Source organism: Pteronotus mesoamericanus, unplaced genomic scaffold, assembly GCF_021234165.1.
Source record: "Pteronotus mesoamericanus isolate MK-2021 breed Mesoamerican mustached bat unplaced genomic scaffold, CSHL_Meso_final scaffold_137, whole genome shotgun sequence".
Classification (NCBI taxonomy): Eukaryota; Metazoa; Chordata; class Mammalia; order Chiroptera; family Mormoopidae; genus Pteronotus; species Pteronotus mesoamericanus.
This window is the reverse complement of record NW_026555306.1, coordinates 1,809,059-1,829,711: the sequence shown is the minus strand read 5'-3', so window position 1 is coordinate 1,829,711 and position 20,653 is coordinate 1,809,059. Positions and strand designations below refer to the sequence as shown.

At 37.0% G+C, this 20,653-nt stretch overlaps 1 protein-coding gene across 1 annotated transcript in view; it reads right to left on the bottom strand.

Moving 5' to 3' along the window:
- Positions 1 to 20,306, bottom strand: part of LOC129082664 (zinc finger protein 283) — a 32,984-nt gene extending 12,678 nt beyond the window's left edge. Inside the window, exons 1-5 of the mRNA XM_054588383.1 lie at positions 20,227 to 20,306; positions 19,877 to 19,949; positions 16,273 to 16,361; positions 14,339 to 14,465; positions 7,388 to 8,914 (exon numbers count right to left, since the gene is read on the bottom strand). Coding sequence (XP_054444358.1) covers positions 7,388 to 8,914; positions 14,339 to 14,465; positions 16,273 to 16,281 — 1,663 coding nt within the window. The 5' untranslated portion in view covers positions 16,282 to 16,361; positions 19,877 to 19,949; positions 20,227 to 20,306. The remainder of the gene's footprint in view (positions 1 to 7,387; positions 8,915 to 14,338; positions 14,466 to 16,272; positions 16,362 to 19,876; positions 19,950 to 20,226) is intronic.
- Positions 20,307 to 20,653: the final 347 nt, after the last annotated feature.

The following is a 20,653-nucleotide window of genomic DNA, read 5'->3' as shown; positions in this document are numbered from 1 at the left end:
TTTTTTCAAAATATTTTTGTTTTTATTTTCATCAGGGATATTGGCCTGTAGGGCTTTTTTTTTCTTGTAATGTTCTTATCTGATTTTAGAATCAGGACAATGCTCATAAAATGAGTTTGGGACTCATCCTTCCTCTTCAATATTTGGAAGAGTTGAAGAGTGTTGGTATTAATTCTTCATTAATAGTCTGGCAGAGTTTACTAGTGAAACCACCTGGTCCTGAGCTTTTCTTAGTTGGGAGGTTTTCATTACTTATTAAATTTCTTTACTGGTTATTGGTTTGTTCAGATTTTCTTTCTTCCTGATTCAGTGTTGGTAGGTTGTATGTTTTTAGGAATTTATTCTGTACTTCTAGGTTATCCAATCTGTTTGCATAGAATTGTTCATGCCAGTTCCTTATGATTCCATCTATTTCTGTGATATTGGTTGCAAAGTCTCCTATTTCATTTGTGATTATATTTGAGCCTTTTCCTTTTTTCTTAGTCCATATAAAAATTCGTTGTTTGTTTATTTTTTCAAGAAAACAGCTGAGTTTCATTGAGCTTTTCTATTATTTTTCTGGTCTTTAATTTATTTCTGCCCTGATGTATGTTTTGGGGTTTTTTTTTTCCTTCCTTTTGCTATCTTTGGACTTTGTACTTCCCTTTCTAGTTCCTTCTGGTATTAAGTTAGATTATTTGAGGTCTTTTATTTTCTTATTCTAGGCATTTGTTGCTATTAACTTCCGTCTTAGGACTACTTTTGCCACATCCTGGAGGTTTTCCGTGTGTTGGTTCCATTTTCATTTTTTCAAAATATTTTTTTATTTTCCTTTTTGACCCTTGATTGCTCAAGTGTTAATTTCCACATATTTTTAGATTTTCCAGCTTTCCTCCTGTTATTGACTTATAGGTTCACATCATTATATTTGGAAGTGATACTTGATATGATTTCACTCTTCTTAAATTTGCAAAGACTTGTTTTGTGGCCTATCATAAGATCTATCTTTAAGAATGTTCTGTGTACTCTTGAAGAATGTTTATTCTGCTATTGTTGGATGAAATTTTCTATCTATGCCTGTTAGGTCTATTTGATTTAAGGATAGCTAAAGTCCAACATTTCCTTGTTGATTTTGTCTGGACAATCTATCCATTCTTGAAAGTGGGGTTTTGAAGTCCCCTACTATTTTTGTATTGTAATCTATTTCTTCCCTCAGATACATTAGTTTTTGCTTAATACATTTAGGTGTCTCTGATGTTGGGTACCTATACAGGGTCTGGCACAAATAATTCCCCTTTTTTATTACAAAATCATAAGAATGTAATTCTGTAACATAACAATATCACATTCAAGCATACCATATGACATTTTAGGTGAAATGTTCAAATTAAAATGATAAATTATCACACCCATATTATTACCCTACTAACCATACTCAAGCAGGCTTTACTTCTGCTGGACCATGTATATTTATAATTTGATATATCATCTTGATGAATTCCCTTTTCATTACATAATGACCTTCTTTGTCTCTTGTTACCATTTTTCACTTAAAGTCTATTTTGTCTGATATAAATATAGCTACCCCTGCACTTGCATGGAATCTTTTACCATCCTTTCACTTTGATAATTCTTTCTTTCTTTTTTTAATTGAGAGAGAGAGAGAAAGAACCACTGATTGGTTGCCTCCCATATGTGCCCTGACTGGGCATTGAAACTGCAACCTATGTATGGGTCCTGACTGGGAATCGAACCCATAAACTTTTGGTGTACAGGACAATGCTCCAACCAACTGAGCCACACTGGCCAGGCCCTTCACTTTGATCTTATGAATATCATTACAGTTGAAGTGAGTCCCTTCTAGGCAGCATATTGTTTGGTCTTTTTAAGAAGTCCATCTAGCTTCTCTTTGCCTTCTGATTTGAGAATTCAGTCCATTTGCATTTACAGTAATTATTGACAGGTAAGAACTTACTAATGCCTTCTTATTAATTTTCCTGGTTATTTTCTCCTTTAGCCTTTATACTATAGTTCAGTGGTTAAAGCACTATCATAATATGGAATTAGAGCATTCTGAATTTGAGTGTACATTTACCTCTGCCAGAGTGTTGTATACTTCCATGTTACTAATTAGCATAATGTCATTTCAGCTTGAAGAACTCCTTTCAGCATTTTGTAAGGCAGGTTTAGTGGTGATGAATTCAATCCTCAGGGATTTTTTGGGGGGGAGGTGCTGGGAAAATCTATTTCTCCTTCATTTTTGAAGGATAACATTGCCAGATAGAGTATTCTTAGTTGGCAGTTTTTTCCCTCAGCCTATCACATAGGTAAAGTGCATCTTTATGACATCAAGGATGCTCAGTCAGTATGACTTACTACTGTTGATGTTGAATTTGATCGTAGAGTCCTTATCATGCTTCCTTCCAGATATACCACGTTCATCTTACAATGGCATGTTATGACTTAGTGGGTCTGAGAGAATCCAGCTCGCGATGGACAGCTATAGCCACATGATCATTGGATGTCTTGTGCTCAGGTGCTCCATCTCTTTCAGATCCCACAGGCATGCCAGGAGCTATATATTAAAAGATATATAATTCTCTGCTGCAGATGGCCTTTCTCTGCAACCCTAGGGGTCCATGTTAGGATTTTCCTAATGCGGTTTTCCATAAACTTCACATGGCTTCTTTTCTCACCACCACTACATCTTAAGCCCTAAAATTCAATTATGCTTGCACTACATCCTAAAACTGCTGCAGAGTACTGTCCTATTTGAGCCTCACTCAAATCTGGCAACCTTTTTTATTCATCTGATATATATGTGTTGGAGCAGTGTTCCTAGGTGTGGAATATGCAGCTTCCAGAACACAAAGAAGTTTGAAAGGCATTGACTTGGCTTTCTGCTTCAAGGTTAGAGGTACAATATGTAATATTTTGTCTTTTATTTTATATGGGATGTAATAGTATATCCCTTATCCCTGGATCACTAAATATTTTACTGATATAGCAGACTGCTTGGTCACTCCCATTTAGAGCACACAGATCCTACCCAGGCCTTCAAACTGCCAACCATTTCTTGTTTCTCTGTTCTAATTAGCATGATGTTGTCAACTTTGTGGATTAATGTGATACTTTTCAGGATATCAAGGGTTATATCTGTTTAAAGTATATTATGACAAAGGGCAGAATTGACCTAGCCCTGCGGCAAAATTGTTAAGTGTATACAGTTGTTCATTCCACATAAATGTGAACTATACAATCCTTTCTTTCCAGATATTAAAGTACACTTTATTCAAATCAAAAGATGCTTCCCATGTACCAAAGAGCATCTTAATCAGCTTTAGAAAGATACCATGTTGCTGTTAGATTTCTGTGTTAATTCCATTTAAGACGTAATAGTTTTATATCTACACACATTTATTTGTTTATATTCTTAGGATTTGTCTTCAGCAACTATTATACTTGAGGGTAAAAATTTAGATGCCATTAAAAAATGTGAGGTGGTAAATAGTTTTATCAAACTTTTTAGAAATAAAAGTAAAAATATTTTGAAAATGAAAGAAAGGGAGGAAGGCAGGAAGACAGGGAGGGAGGAGGAGGGAGGGAGGGAGGAGGAAAGGTGGCTGCATTTGGGACTACATCTCGATTAAGATTGGAGTAGGCTACTGTCATTCTCAAAATAGAGATACCATGGTGAACAGAGCTACTTTTTCAAAGTCCTTTACGAGTGATGGTTAACTTCTATCATTACTTCTGGGAAATTATACTGTTTTTCATTTATTGAATACTGTATTTTCTGGGGTAGGGAGAGATTTCAGAGGTTTCCACTTGGCTTTCTCCACTATGTTAACCAAATACTTAATGTTGGGTTCGTGACATCATCCAAGGAGTTTATTTAAGATTTGGGAGCAGAAAAATGGCAACCAAGAGGGTTTGTGGACCCAGTAAACCCAGTGTAAGCCAGACTATGAGAAGGACTCCATCTATTATCTGGCTTCAATCCATCTCAGCTATTCATGTGGTATACTCATACTGTTATTATCGCTTTGAACACATCAGATCAACAATAAAAAGAAAAAGAAAAGATTTTTATCTTCATTTATTCCTTCTCTAGTGATTTTCTATTCATGTAGATCTGGGTTTCTGACCTATACCACTTTATTTCTCCATGAAGAACTTTAACATTTCTTGCAAGGTAGGTTTACTGGCAACAAAGTCCCTCAATTTTTTCTTGTTGAGAAAGTCTATTTCTACTTAATTTTTGAGGGGTAATTTCACTGGGTACAGGATTCTATGTTGGTGGGCTTTCCTTCAACACTTTAAATATTTCACTCCATCTTAGCCTTCTTGCATGTTTCCTGAAGTCTGATTTAATTTTCATCGTTGGGTTTCTACAGGTTAGTTGCCAACACCCAAATTCTGGCTTCTTTCCAAGATTTTCTCTTGGTCTTTGGTTTTCTGAAGTTTTAAGATGATATGCCTCTGTGTAGTTTCTGGTATTTACTCAAACCTTTATTGACTGTAGTTTAGTGCTTGTCATTTATTGTGGAAAATTCTCAACCACTATTAATTCAGTATTTTTTTCTGCTCCTTTCTCTCCTTCTTCTCCCTGTATTCCCATTATACTTATGTTACACCTTTTATATTTATCCCCAAGTATTTAAATATTCTGCTCCATTTTTAAAAAAATTCTCAATTGAGAACATATTTTTTTTTAATTGCTTTTAGAAAGAGGGGAAGGCAAAGGGGAAGAGAGAACTAAAAACATCCAGGAGATAAGCATCAATTTGTCTCCCATATGTGTCCGGACTGGGGACCATACATACCCCAAAGAGGGATCAAACCTGCAACCTAGGTATGTGCACTGACCTAGATTCAAAAGCACAACCTTTTGGTTCTGGGGTGACACTCCAAACAACTGAGCCACATTGGCCAGGGCTGTTTTATTTTCTTTTTCCATTTATTTTCTTTGTGTTTCAGTTTAAAAACTTACTACTGACATAGCTTCAAGTTCACTGATTCTTTCCTTGGCCATATCTAGTCTACCAGTGATTCCATTGAAGGCAATTTTCATTTCTGTTCCTGTGGTTTTGATGTCTAGCATTTCTGGGTTTTCTTTCTCTCTCTAAATCTTGGTAAAATATATAACATCTAACTTACTATTTAACCATTTTTAAATGTACAGTTCAGTGGTGTTAAGTACATTCACACTGTTGTGCAACCATCACCACCATTCATCTCTCGAACTCTTTTCACCTTACAAAACTGAAACTATACCCATCAAATAATTACTTCCATTCCTCCTTCCCACAGTCCCTAGCAACCAGCAGTCTTCCTTCTGTCTCTATGAATTTGACTCCTCTGAGTACCTCTGTAAGTTGAGTCATACATTACTTATCTTTTTGTGACTGGCTTACTTCATTTAGCATAATGTCCTCTAGGTTCATCCATGTTATAGCATGTGTCAGAACTCCCTTCCCTTTTAAAGCCGAATAGTCCATTGTGCTCATATAGTCAGAGATAAAGCAAATATGGCCAAATGGTAACAACTGTTGATTCTAGATAGAGTATATTGTACAGTTCTTTAAACTTGTCTGAATGTCTGAAAATTGTTGTAAAATTTTGGAGAAAAAATTCCAAACAATTTTCTTTTTGTTTTCTTTGTATTGTAATTTCTAGTTTATACTGAAATGTGAACAAATAATTTTAATTATTGCCTCCTGGCCGTTGGAATTCATTACAAATTGCTTCACACCTCTTCCTGGTTCTTCAGGTATATTCCCAACATCTTAACACTCGCTAAATCCATGTTTACTTTCACCCTTAATTTCTTAAGCAGCTTAAGGGATAAAGTCTGGATAAAAATAATCTCAGGTCCTTAGTTCATTCTGAGTAAAATTTAGTAAGACAATCTGAACTTCAAATTAATAAGTGGTTATGAAAAGCTTTTCTAAATTTATTATACCAATGGGCATTCATCTCCTAAGAATTCACTAGCAGTAATACTAATGATGAGGATAATAACAGCTGATATGTATTGAGCATTGGCTATATAGCAGATACCCTTTCAAGGACCTGATGCATACTAAACCCATCCATTCTCTACAAAAGCACTATTAAATAGTTACCATCATTGGCATTTTAAAGATGATGTCCAGAAGGGATAAACATTTTGTCGAATTACCTCACAGGCAGTGAGGTGGAATGGTGATGACAATCAGTATGGTTTGTGCCATAGATAAGGAGCTTCCTACCTTTGTTACATTAACAGGGATATTCTCTAGGATGAATTTGCTGAAGTTTAACAAAGACTGGATAGTGTTGTAAGGCTTCCATACATTTACTAAATGATAATAAATTCTCCATGCTTTTATGGGCATAAGGAAATTTTGATTCCCACATTAGCCAAATCTTCCTATAGTATGAATATTCTGCTCTTCTAATCAGAGGTGACAAGTGAGGGATTTCTTGTTCTAATTAAATCATATCATAATTTGTGTCATATTTTAAAAATTCTCTATTATTTCTGGGTAATGGAAAACTTTTGTTTTTAATTTCCAATCATTCATGGAATAATTGATACTTTTGTAAAATGCAATGATGTTATGGCAATATCAAATTACTGTAAAAGTTTCCAAACATTTTCTCTCATTTTCTGCATTTATCTCATGACAATTTTGTAGACTGGCACTAGCCTCTAGACAACAGTTTGAGTAGCACTTGTCTAAAGATGTCCCTACATTTTTATCCAGAGGGTTTCTCATTTAGATGAATTCTCTGATGTACCCTAAGATATTTACCACATCTGTAACACTTCCCACATTTCTTACGTTCATAGGATTTTACAGCAGTATAAGTTCTCTGATGCGCAGAGCAAGAACTGAATTAAATTTAGTTTCTTTCCACATTCTTTAAAGTGTTTCTAATGAGTATAAATTCCCCCATGCTTATCAGACTCTGTGCTGAGAAAGATACTACGTTCCTTTCATTTAAATGGTTTCAAATCAATATAAATTGATGTTTCATAAGAACACGGAGAAGTCTAAAGGCTTTTTCACATTTCTTATATCCAAACTATTTCTCACTAGTATGAATTTCCTGATATCAAGCAAATTGTCTGCACACAGGTAAGGCTTTTGCACATTCCCTACATTCATAAGGTTTCTCAAGAGTAAGATTTCCCCACTTGTTAAATTGTCCACACACAAAACAATGTTTTTACATCTCTTCAACCATAAAGTTTCACCACTATCAACTGTTTCATTTGAGTAAGCCATGTGTATAAAGTCTCCCCCATTCTTTATATTTGTTGGATTTGTTTATCATTACTATAAATTCTATAATGTTGAACAAGGCTTGAGCCATGAGTAAGTCTTCCCAAATTCCTTACATTGATGAGGTTTCTCACCAGTATGAAATCTCTGATGAACATTAAGTTGATAGCCACTACCAAAGGCCTTGCCACAATATTTACATTCATAGGAATTCTCACCAGAATGGGCTCTCTCATGTTTAACAAGGCTTGAGCTCCAACTAAAGGTCTTCCCACATTCCTTGCATTTAAAAGGTTTCTCACCAGTATGAATTTTCTGATGTTGAGTAAGGTGATAGCCACGACTAAAGGCCTTTCCGCATTCCTTACATTCATAGGGTTTCTCGCCAGTATGAGTTCTCTCATGTTGAACAAGACTTGAACCACAATTAAAGGCCTTCCCACATTCTTTACATTCAAAGGGTTTTTCTCCAGTATGAAATATCTGATGTCGAGTAAGCTGATAGCCACTACCAAAGGCCTTCCCACAATATTTACATTCATAGGATTTCTCACCAGTATGGACTCTCTCATGTTTAACAAGGCTTGAACCCCAAGTAAAGGCTTTCCCACATTCCTTACATTCAAAAGGTTTCTCACCAGTATGAATTTTCTGATGTTGAGTAAGGTGATAGCCACGACTAAAAGCCTTCCCACATTCTTTACATTCATAGGGTTTCTCACCAGTATGAATTCTTTCATGTTGAACAAGACTTGAACCACAATTAAAGGTCTTCCCACATTCCTTACATTCATAGGGTTTCTTGCCAGTATGAAATATGTGGTGTCGAGTAAGCTGATAACCCCAACAAAAAGCCTTTCCACATACTTTACATTCATAAGGTTTCTTACCAGTATGGATCTTCTGATGCTGAGTAAGTTGATAGCCACGACTGAATGCCTTCCCACATTCTTTACATTTATAAGGTTTCTCACCTGAATGAATTATCTCATGTTTAGCAAGGCTTGAGCCCCAGAAAAAGGCTTTCCCACATTCCTTACATTCATAAGATTTCACACCAATATGAATTTTCTGATGTTGAGTAAGGTGATAGCCACGACTGAATGACTTCCCACATTCTTTACATTCATAGGGTTTCTCACCAGTATGGATTCTCTCATGTTTAACAAGACTTGATCCCCAACTAAAGGTTTTCCCACATGCCTTACATTTGTAGGGTTTCTCACCAGTATGAAATCTCTGGTGCACAGTGAGTTGATAGGTGCTAAAAAAGTCTTTCCCACATTCTTTACATTCAAAGTGTTTTTCAGCTGTATGAGTTCTCTTATGTTGAACAAGTTTTGAACCATGAGTACAAGTCTTCCCACATTCCTTACAAATAGAGGGTTTCTCTGCATTATGAGTTCTTTGGTATGCAATAAGAGATTTACTTTTTTTGTAAGTGGGAATTTTTTCATAGCTGATTATTATTTGACTGAAATATTTCTCTTGATGTTCCTGTAGTTCCTCAAATTTGCTTTTGCACTTCCAGTTATTTTTGAAAATGGATGCCTCTAGGCCAAGAGTTTTACTTTTTTCCTTTATCTCCCATTGGGAAAAATATATCTCAGAAATGTCCTTTCCTGAAAAGACATTTTTGGTCTCATGTGTTGAATCCAAATCTGAAAGAAAACAAGAAAATCACACATTTTATTTCCTCTACCAGAAAAATGCCCTCTATAGTAAAAATAAAAGATGACTTGAACACAATACTCATAAGTGAATTGGATTAGTAGATTTACTGAACTCCTAAGCATCAAGCCTCTTCTCGTCAAACTGAGCTTTGATTTTTTCAGCTCTTATAGTCTTCATGTTCTTATTTGACAGTTGTGAGGAGAATTCAACAAACACTACTTTAACAAGTCCTTCATCTTCCTGTGTAGATGGTCCTTTAAACCAAAATGTGCCCTTATATCAATCAAGCCCTTCTGTGCCCAGCATGGTTCCAGCTGAGCTTTTAATGACTGTGTAGGCTGGCATGATGAACTGGAGTCTAGAAAATCTCCGCATTAAAAAACAATTTCATTACACTAGATAATTCTCCCTCACAGAAATTTTTCTGAGTGGTTGGTGTTGAGCTAGGAAGCAGACAAAATCTTGCAGTTTGAGCAGTTATTAAGTTCCAAGGCTCTGCTGGAGTTCAAACAAGAAATGAAACAAAATGAACTAAAGATGTGGTACAACCACCTAGCTCATATCCAGATACACTCAAAGAGGTTAGACTATCAAGGATCATGTAGGAAGTTTAGAGCACAGAAAGATTTTTTTTCAATCTACTTCAATACAAGAAATGAACCGAAACTAATGAAAACTATGACCTATTTCCAGCTCCGTTCCATGCATGGAGTGGAGTTTTGTAGAACTTAGCATCAAAAAATACTTCAATAAGTTTGAATTGACATATAAGGGCTTGCATTATAATTACTTGGTACTTTAATGGTTTTTGTAAGGCTTAACAGTGTATAAAATCATTAAATGTTAACGTATTTTATGAAAAATAATTATACTTTCCAAAGTAAAGAAATTAATGAACTATTGTTTTAATCTTTTGTAAATCTCTTTAATATATGGTTTAATAGAAGAGAACTGGATTCTCATATCTGTTTCTCCATTAAATCTATGGCAATGTTATTTTGGTTGAAGTATATGAAGAAAATCCAACATCCCACATATATGAAATTATAAAATGGAAGAATATTTTATGAGCATGTTCAGGTAATTGTAGATTTTTTTTTGACACTAAAGTAAAACTTGAGAATTGGTAGTTTCTTAAAGGTTAACTGCAATGTGGAATATGCAACTATACCCATGAACTTTTCATACTATGTTACATTAAAATCTTCCCTGGCTGGTATGGCTCAGTGGACTGAAAGCTGACCTGTGAACCAAAAAGTTGCTGGTTCAATTCCTACTCAGTACACATGCGTGGGTTGTGGGCTGGGGGCATGCAACTGATGGATATATCACTTGCATATCGATGTTTCCCTCTCTGTCTCCCTCCTTTCCCCTCCCTCTAAGAATAAATAAATAAAATCTTTTTTAAAAATCCATGACACTTTGAACAATCTTTTATTCATGCAGAATATTGCAACATCTTGCAGTGTCATTTGAAAAACAGTTCACTGAATTGTGCAGATCTTTGAGATGGTGACATATTTCATTACACAATATCAAAACAATCACATGTTAATATTACCACCTATCTTGTTAGAAAATATATATGTATTGAGAAGCTGTAAAGCTCAAAATGGTGGATATAAGCTTCATACAATTCCAATTTTTACTCGGCAGTTTTAGAATTCTATCATTGGCAAGAAATAGTTGTTCTTGAAATGACAGGCTCTCTTGCAAGAAAATCTCTTCCAGCTACCTAAGTCTAGATAACCATAGTGCCCATCATTCTTTCAAGAAAAAAAATTGTGCTCCATAAAAAAGTGGTTAGTTCAACTCACAATTCAAACTGCACAAGTGGTTTTCCTCAAGGCAACCATCACACTTTAGTATACAGCAGAGGAACCTAATAAATACTTCCTATTGTATCACACAAAATAGTTTCTTAATGCACACTTGAGGGTCAAGATTTAATAAAATAAAACCCAAAGCAGGGTATTGAAGGTCAACCAGTGTGAGGAGGGTTTCAATATAAATAGGACTGTCCTGTGTGGAAAGTCAGAATGCAAGCAGGATAAGGATAAGGGTCCATGTGTGACCTGGCATAGGTTGCCCTAGCCCAGGTGGGATGAGAATGGCAATCACATGATTAAGGTGGTACTGGTAATGGAAGGCTGGTTACATACAGAGAGTTTGATCAAATAAGTAAATATATTAAGGATAATGGAAGCCAGGTTTATTACTCTCAGAGAAGGGAGTTAGAAATTCAGAAAGTGAATACATTGAAATGAAACCTGTAATGTTGAATTGGAATTGGAGATACATGTTTGCACTCAAGGTTTTCAATACATAGAAGTAAATGTGTGTCCGTGTATGTGTGCATATGTAGTATATAGGTATATTTTCTAGTTCTGTCCAGTGAGAAGGCCTGGGAGCAGCTATCCCTCAGAAGCAATGAGCAAACCTAGTACCCAGATTTTGGCTTCTAAACACCATTCTCGAGTAAAAGGAACCAGAGCACCTTAAAGAAATGGCTGATGTTAAGGCTGAAACAGGGAAAGAGCAAGGTGAGCCAGGAACGTGTTGCTGTGTCAGAAAATAAGGAAGTGGTTAGAGTGATGGAGACATGCGAAAGTACACAGAAATCATCAAGGCAGGGTTCCCAATGGTCAAATGTGGGACAAGTTGAAATATTTTGAACTTTAAAATGAATAATGAGAAGAAGAGATTACAATGCATTGAATAGAAATCCAATATATAAATAAACTGAAAGTTTGACAAGGAATGCAATATATATTAGTCTGGAAGTTCCTCCTCACAAAGTACTCATTAAAGGGAAAAAAGTTAACTTTACAGGAAAGAAGCCAGCAGATACAACTTTAATCAATTACTCACAAGAAGCATCAGCAGTAATGACAAATCATTTGCACTACCTGACAGAACGCAAGAACACAGCATCAATTCTGTGATATTTCTGCCAAATATGCATAATCTAAATCTAATCATGAGGAAAAAGCAGACAAACCCACACTGAAGAACAACATACAAAACAACTACCTGTAAGCTTCCAAAGCAGCAAGGAATGCAAGTCAAGGAAAGACACAGAAACTGTTTCTGAGTGAAAGAGACTAAATGGCCCAAATTCCTAAAACAACAACAAAACTGTGTATTATCTGACCCATGCCTATCTCCTCACCTAATGTCTCAGTGCATTCTCCTTTGCTAACTCTGCTCTGGCCTTACAGGTCCTCCAATAAAGTTCTTTTCCAAACACAAGGCCTTTGCATTTGTTTTTGACTGTGACTGATGCATTCCCCTCCCAGATATTCATATAATTTGATCTCAGGCTTCATATGTCTATTCAAGAAGGCTTTCCTTGACCACCTTATCTGAATTAGTCTATAATTTTCTATTCTCTTACACCATTTCCTTTTCCTTAACATGTTTCATTGCAAGATGTTATTTATCTATTTATTTGTTTCTTTTATATTTCTCCCTGATGACATAAACTGCATGAGAATGGGCAAGTTATCAATCTTGTTCATGATGGTACAATGCCTAGCTGGAAGTAGGCATTCAAAACATTTGCAGAATTTATGAATGGATGCCCATATATGCTCACACCCAGAAAGAAATGCAAAAGAGCTGGAAAGCAGATCCAGTTACACTGGAGTGAGAAGAAAAAACAAGGAGCATGGGAAATGAGATCAAGAAGTGGCTTTGGTAGCCCAAACTGGGACCTCAGTTTCCTCCCAGGTGTTGGACCTTCATTCTACAGGCCTTGATCCTTTGTAGGGACCTTTCCAAATATCATCCCAGACGTTGCTCCTTCTCCTCTTCTGTGACTTGTGAGATGGTTCCCTGTGAGATTGTTCCCTGTGATGTTAGTTCTCTCTTGCTTTTGCCTTCCTGGGTTTCAACTTCTTGGCCTCTCCTCTGTGCTCCAGTAATGTCGTCACATCTGACCATTCTAAGCTAAAATATTTGGTTAATTGTCAATGAAGTAAGGGTAAAACAATACTGATATAAACTTCAGAGAAAAGGATAATGGGAATAAAGACCATGACACCACACGGGTAGGAAAATGATCTTGTCTGCAACTCATCAAGGCTCCATCCCAGAGCAAACAGAACACAAGCTCTGGAGCCAGACTTCCTAGCTCAATCACTGTTACTGCTTCCCATGAGCTGTGTGACCTTGTGAAGTCACTTAAACTATATGTGCCTCAGCTAAAAACAGTACCTACCTCATGGGGATGTTGTGAAAGTGAAATAAGTTAATCTACATGTTCTACCTAGAACAAAGCCTGGTTTATACTAAGGACAGTGTTAACTATTAATATTGTTACCATTGTTATTTTGCTAAGAGGAAAACAAGATGTTTTATGAGGCATTTTTAGGAGTTAGCTTGGATTGTAACTTTCAACTCCAAATTTGTTGTAAGGAATGCATTTGCTTAGGATGAAATAATTCTATTCATTCAATCCCACCTATTTAAAGTGAAGAGTCTCTTTTAAAAATTACAATATATCAGCGCCCTCGCTGTACTCTGCGTGTGTGGGTCAGAAAAGAACAAAGATCAGGCCTTCTTTGTATAGCAGATCCCCCAGGGATGGGCAGGTAGGCTACTTCTAGTCTTTTTCTTTTTTTTAAGAGAAGGGAAGGAAGGGAGAAAGAGAGGGAGAAAAACATCAATGTGTGGTTGCATCTCACGCACCCCTTACTGGGGACCTGGAGATCAGGCCTTCTTTAATGTGCATAAAGATCACCTGGGGATCTTGTGTAAATGCAGATTCTGTGCTATAGATCTGGGGTAGGACCTGACAAGCTGCATTTCTAACAAGCCCCAGAAGAAGCTGTAATTATTGTGTAATCCTTAACAATAAAAAAGTTCAAACCTCTTATAAACCATATCATGGCTTCTAATCACTGAGTAAGCAATCTACATTCTTCCCCCAAACCAAAACTGGCTATCATCTGGACCTTACCTGTCTTCCTCAATAAATCTTGATACTCTCTTTCACTATTTTGCTCAGGTCATCTTATGGTTCCCCAAACAAAAGAAACACACTTTTGAGTAGCAAGGACACAGATCATTTATAGAAATATTGACGTTAAGCACCGTATGAAACCTGGTCTTTCTGAAAATGGTTATGAAATAAATGCTTCATAATACAAATCCAGCTCATTGGTCATTAAAGAAGAGGGGTCATTCATTGCAGGAAGGGCCAGAGGAAGGTGTGAAGCTCGCAGTGGGATGGGAAGATTGAGGTGCTCCATGAACCCATATCTAACTCAACAAATAACGAAACATTTCCTTGGGAACAGGGAGAAGAAATTCACCTGGTTTCTTCAAAAACTGCCCTGCAATTCCCAGTGAAGGAAGCTGATGTTTCAGAGAGGACATTCTAAGTGATTTCAGGCAGATGATCTTACCCAGTGAGATCAAGTTACTGTAGTTCTCCAACATCACATCCACGTACAAGTCCCTCTGAGCAGGGTCCAGGCACTCCCACTCCTCCTGAGAGAAGTCGATGGCCACATCCCTGAAAGTCACCAACCCCTAAAACCAAAAATCCACACATTACTCATGAAATTAAAGAAACTAAAAAATTTAAGAAAACATTTCCAAGAGGAAAACAGAGGCTCTAAAGGATAAACTGCAAGAGGAGGAAAATATAACAATCAAGTGGACTGGAAGCCTGTGATACATTCAGGTGGGAAAAAGTAAGGAAATTAGTATAACTACAGCAGAGTGTCAACAGGTTCCAGAAGAATTCTGTTACAGCAGAAAAAACTTCCTGGATACTGTGAGATAATTCAGTTCTCCAGACTTGCCTGATAATATGTAAAAACAATCCCAGTTTCTCTTCTGTTAACGAAAAATAATGGAGGGGAGAAAGGGAGGTTTATGGGTGTGTATGCATACACACAACCTGGCTATGTGCCTGCCTCCAAAATTCTTTATAAAGGTAAACTGCTACACCATCTTTTCCCTGTAAAGAATATGGGGGAAAAAAATTTAAAAAAATTTCCAAACATACTATAATATCTCTATTTCAGAAAAATAATTTCCATTAAGGACTATCATTAAATCTCAAGTAAATCATTCTATTAAATTATATCATGATAATTTTTTATTATGATAAATACATAAAATGTTTTATTAGCTACAGTTCAGTTCATCATTTGGATATATGACATTAATAACTCTATTATATTTATACACTTAGGTTGAACAAAACTTCTAAAGATTTTCTTAATTCTGGAAATCTATTATACAGTACAGAAGAACCTGGAGCATCTTGTTACCATCAATTACCCATCACTTAACACCTTCCTTGTTCCCAAGTTGGAGGATATTGATATAGGATATGATACCTAACAGATGTCGCCCAAGACCTGCATGTCCTGGTCAGTGACAAATGGACTTTGACACAGGTGTTCATCAATTAGGGAATCCCTGGAAACAACCACTGACTCCCTCTCTAATTCTGAAAGCCTCGCAAAGCATGTGATTGCACATAAACTTAGGCTGAGACCAAGAAATCCCAAATTACATCTGAACCTCCTGGAAAATTCAGGTATGTGAAGAAGTTCCAAGCTTTTCTGTGTGGCCCAATGAGACCCTCATCACTAGCTCATCGTACCACAGGCTTGACAAAGGAATGGGAGATTATGATAAGGAAATGGTGTAGCTCTGGTAGCAAAAAGATGGAGATACCAACAAAGGGCACTACCCAGACAGCCTGCCATGGATATGCCACAGTGAAACACCAAAGCTCCTCCAGAGAATGCATGACTGGAACTGCCTTCTGGGCGGCCATTCAGCTGTCTAAGGGAACAGCATCCTGACTGGCTTCTTTCCTAGCTCCTGCCAATCAGCGTCTTAGCCTGAAAAGCAGAAACTGTTGTTTTCAAAATGTCTAGTCTTTCATTCTCTCCTCTTTCCTCCTTCCCTTATATAAATCCTGCTTGTGCTTTGATAGACAAAGTCAATCTACTATTGGTTTTCCTTGAATATAAGCAAAAAGGTGCTAATTATTAACTATACTTGAATATTCTTTGACTGAACCTCAAGTATTTCCCACAAAAGACTCCATTCATTTACTGTTCCTGATAGATGACTGAGCACACAGGAAGTGTGGAATGATGCGTCCAATGAACATGATGGCACTGACTGAGAACGGCATGTTGGGAAAAGGGCTCTTGGGTGTTTGGTACCATCCTTCACTAGAATAGGAGGAACTGAGAAGCGGGTCCAGGGATGGGGTTCTGTTCTGTGGAAAGTTTTAGGAAAATTAAGGAAAAGATTCCTATGAACTAAAAATCACTGTATTTCAAGGAGAGAAAAATAAATACCAACTTACATCAGTCATGGTTCTATAACTGCAAGAACTATTTAGTGCTCCATTGGGGTTCCTTTACTGGCGAAGTAAAGAGTCCAGAGAAGCCAGAGCTGGGGAAGGAAAAAGAAGTTTTAGATCAGGTAGGCTTAACTGATCCCATCCTGACTCAAACTGATCACACCCCATACACCATTTGGGGAATCTAAACTCTCACCAGGTCCTTCAGCAGGAAGGTTTCTTGCTGTGCCCAATTCTAGGGATGCTGGTATGAGCCTGAGATTGGACTACTCGGTCTTCCCGGGGTCAGATCCCCCTCCCTGATTCCTACCTGTCAGGACCGAGAATGGGCCATATGGTCCAAGACTAGAACAGTCTTCATGGGCTCAGGACTGAAGAAGATTGGTCAAGACATAGGAGCACATAGGATATACAAATAATTGCTCAGGGAATTGCCTGTGCCCCAAAATCTTGCCTAATGCATTCGGAACATCCATGCAATGGAACACTATGAAACTATGCTATGTTAAGTTGGGGAAAATAATCAAAATATGTTGTCAATAGAAAAAATAGGTATATAGTATGACTACATTTATAAATTACATGTATATATCAATATAGAAAGACTGATGATCAGAATGAAATAGATTTAAAAATGTTTGGGAAGTTATACAGCTCTATATAATAATATATTTATGATCATAATGGTCTTTTTTTTAAGGTTCTACTCTCTTACCAACTTTCAAATACACAACACAGTATTACTTATTTGCTATGCTGTACATTACTGTATTTTGCTCTGTAAAAAATGCACCATAATGATCTTTTTGTTTTGGTATTCTGCACAACTATTGTAATGATGGCCATGCATTATACTAACTATGTGATTTCTATGTTTGTCCTACCTAGAAAAATTGGTTGAAATTCCCGAAGAAATCTCACAGGTATACTGAGAGGTCTTGATCCTGCTTCTTTTGATGTCTTCTCATGGATTTATTTTGTATCTGAATTTGTCTTTTTAGACCCTCCAGGTAACTAGTGAATCACCTGATCCTACTAGTTTCACTTTGCAACTAACTTTAGTAGGACAAAAAACTACAAGGTATAAAACTTGCAGGATCAATTCCATTTGCTTCCAAAAAGTTGGTCATGACCCAATAGTATTGCCTACAATTACCTTCCTATGAGTTCCTAAGATAGGTCATCTGAATTGCTATTGCCTTTGTGGCTGCCTGCCCTACACTTATTCCTGTACACATTTTGCCTTTCTTACCTTAAAGGTATTTTGCATATCCTCCCAGGTACTATTATCTCAGGGTCTTACACCTGGGACAAATTTTTACTCAAAATTCCACTTACGGAAAATGTATCCTTAAATAACTATGGAAACATACAAGATGTATACCAGAATATTCAACCAAAAATCATTTTACGATACACGAGAATTAGAAACTATGTAATATTGGACCAAAAGTTTAATAAATTATGGCCCACTCTACCCTCATTAGTTAGGATGGTACTGGACCACGTTAACTGATGAAGAAAGACATGCATAATCAATTTCTTAGTGAAGCAGCCAGGTTTTTTAAAGGATACATAATGTGTGATGTGTACATGAAATTAAGATAAAAGGTCTGGTGTAAGACTTGAGCGTGATAATTACCAATTTCTCAATATTTCTGTTGAGAAATCAAATAAGAGTAAAAACAGTGTCTACCACAGCTGGTTGCATTGAGGATTAAGTAAGAAAGACCACATAAAATGGTGTACGATAATTACTTGATAGAAGTTTTGGCCATTAGTGAAAATGAAGAAGATTACTGTCCCTTATTACATTGTAATAAAGAAAGTTAGTGCCACTCTTTCTGTTTTTCTCATGATAAAGTTTGTGCTTCTCAGGAGGCGTGCTTTCTTACAATGCTGACTAAAATTTCACAGCCCAGCCCTGAGCCCACTATTCTTCCCAAACAATAGAATGAGAAAAACCAGTTCTTAAAAAGATTAAGAGAAGCCCTGGCTGGGGTGTCTCAGTGGAGTGCCAGCCTGTGAACCAAAGGGTCACCGGCTCAATTCCCAGTCAGGGCACGTGCCTGGGTTGTGGGCCAGGTCCCCGGTGTGGGGCATGTGAGAGGCAACCACACATTGATGTTTCTCTCCCTCTCTTTCTCCATCCTTCCCCTCTGTCTAAAAATAAATAAATAAAAACTAAAAAAATTAAAAAAGATTAAGAGAAAATATTCCCTCCTTCCAGCAGTTGCAGATGGAGAGACAAAATTAGGCACCCCAGAGCTGGCTCAGAAAATACATCCAATTAAGTGTCAAGCTTAGAACATTAACCAGAGGCTGAATCTGGTTCTTCTGTGCAAATTGGTAGCTTATTCGAATATTTAAACTATAACCTTATTATTCTACCTTTTGGTATTAATATCTGTCCTTGGAAATATTATTTTTAAAAGAGATTTTTGTAAGACAGCTGTACATTAGAGGTTACTGCTATTCCCTGTGGAAGTAACCTTTAAAATCATCTAATTCTGAATGTCTGTCTTTATTGCCCTGATAATCATTTCTGTCCTATTTATTTATTAATTTTTATTGTATTTTTTCCATTACCTGGTATTCGATTTTTAAATGACATTTCTATATTCCCAAAAGTTGTAAATACTTGGAAATTTTCAAATAAGAAAGAAATCAGTGGCACCCTCTTCTCTATACATACTCAAGATTAAAATAAAACCTGTATCTGGGCTGGATTTCATTTTCAAACTAAAAGTTAAAGAATCTTCACCTCAACTATAACACCAATTATTGTGACTTTATTCTTCAGAAACAAAACTGGACATATAGGCTTAGAGGGGGAAAAAACTGAATAAAAACATACGAGAATACTAAGAATGATTAAGAGGGTATAATTTTTACCCCAAAGGTTTTGTGGATTAATGCATTTTTTGCAACAAATCTGTATTAATTCTACAATCAAAACTATAAAGGTATTTCCAAGTGTAAAATTTTGAGTGACAGGGAAGGGGTATATTGCTGTCATTAGGAAAACTAAACAAACAGGCCCAGCACTGAAAATCAGTGGGCCTGAAACAAAGTATACCTGCTGGTTCTTGAATATCCTACGGCTATGGCTCATCACTACAATTAAGACATTTTCACTGTCGAGATTCTCCCATAAATGAACATGAATTATGTAAGACACCTTCAAAGTCTGAGGAAGGAAATATATACACATACACAGAAACACAACAAAAACATATATATCTGGTACAGAGTAGGTGCTGGACAACTGTGGCTTCACCTCTCTACCTCTTCACTCTCTCCCTTCCTCTCTCTCTAATCAATAAACATATCCTCAGGTGAGGATTTTTACAAAAATCATCACTGTGGAGAGACAAAAAATAGTTTGTACACCATAGTATCGAAATACTAATCTCCCCCCAAGTAATCATAGTCTAAAATAAAGCTCTAAAATATCTCCATGAGGTATATTTCTATACCATCAGAACACTTAGGGAGAATGCACTGAAAGAAGTGAACAATGTGCCATATGAACAGAGGGCTATTAACTGAAGGACAATATGGGACCACTGGGAACAGGGATGCATCCTCATGATGGGTCACTTACCGGAAGGAAGACCCCATGATGGACACTACTCGTCAAGATGTTTCAGGCCAAGGACAGCAAATATTCTCATTATCTAAAAGCAAAAGTTATTATATGAGCCCTGACAGGTGTGGCTCAATGGGTTGGGCACTGCCCCGTGGACCAAAAGGTCACCGGTTGATTCCTGGTCAGGGCACATGTCTGGGTTGCAGGCCAGGTCCCCAGTTGGGGGCATGGGAGAGGCAGCCAATTGATGTGTCTCTCCATCTCTTTCTCCCTCCCTTCCCTTCTCTCTAAATATAAATTAAAATCATTAAAATATAAAAAAAATTAAAAGTAATTGTATGAATATAAAAGAAACACAAACTCACCTGAACTTCGATTTCTAAATATGCAACTATTCTTTCCTTCTCCTCCCGGTCCCCCTTAGAAACCTGACATCAGTGGGGGGAAAGAGCAATCATGAGACACCAGCATTTCTTGGAGCAGACAGACTTAACTAAAACAAAACAAAACAAAACAAAACCAAACCAGAGCAAACGCCCTGTACAGTCACATCTGCTTTCATCCATACATAATCAAATCGAATTCAAAGGGAGGCTGGAATCTATCTCTGAGTTGACAACAAGTCTTAGGGATTGAGGTCTGGTTGTAGTGGCTCTGAAGCATGTAGCTGGCCCCCATGGACTGAGGAGAGGTGCCCCCTTCTAGGAACCCTACCTCTGGGAACTCCCCCACACGCCTTCCCAAGCGCCCGTCACTAGGACACTTCAAGATGTAAAATTCTCATCTCAAGAC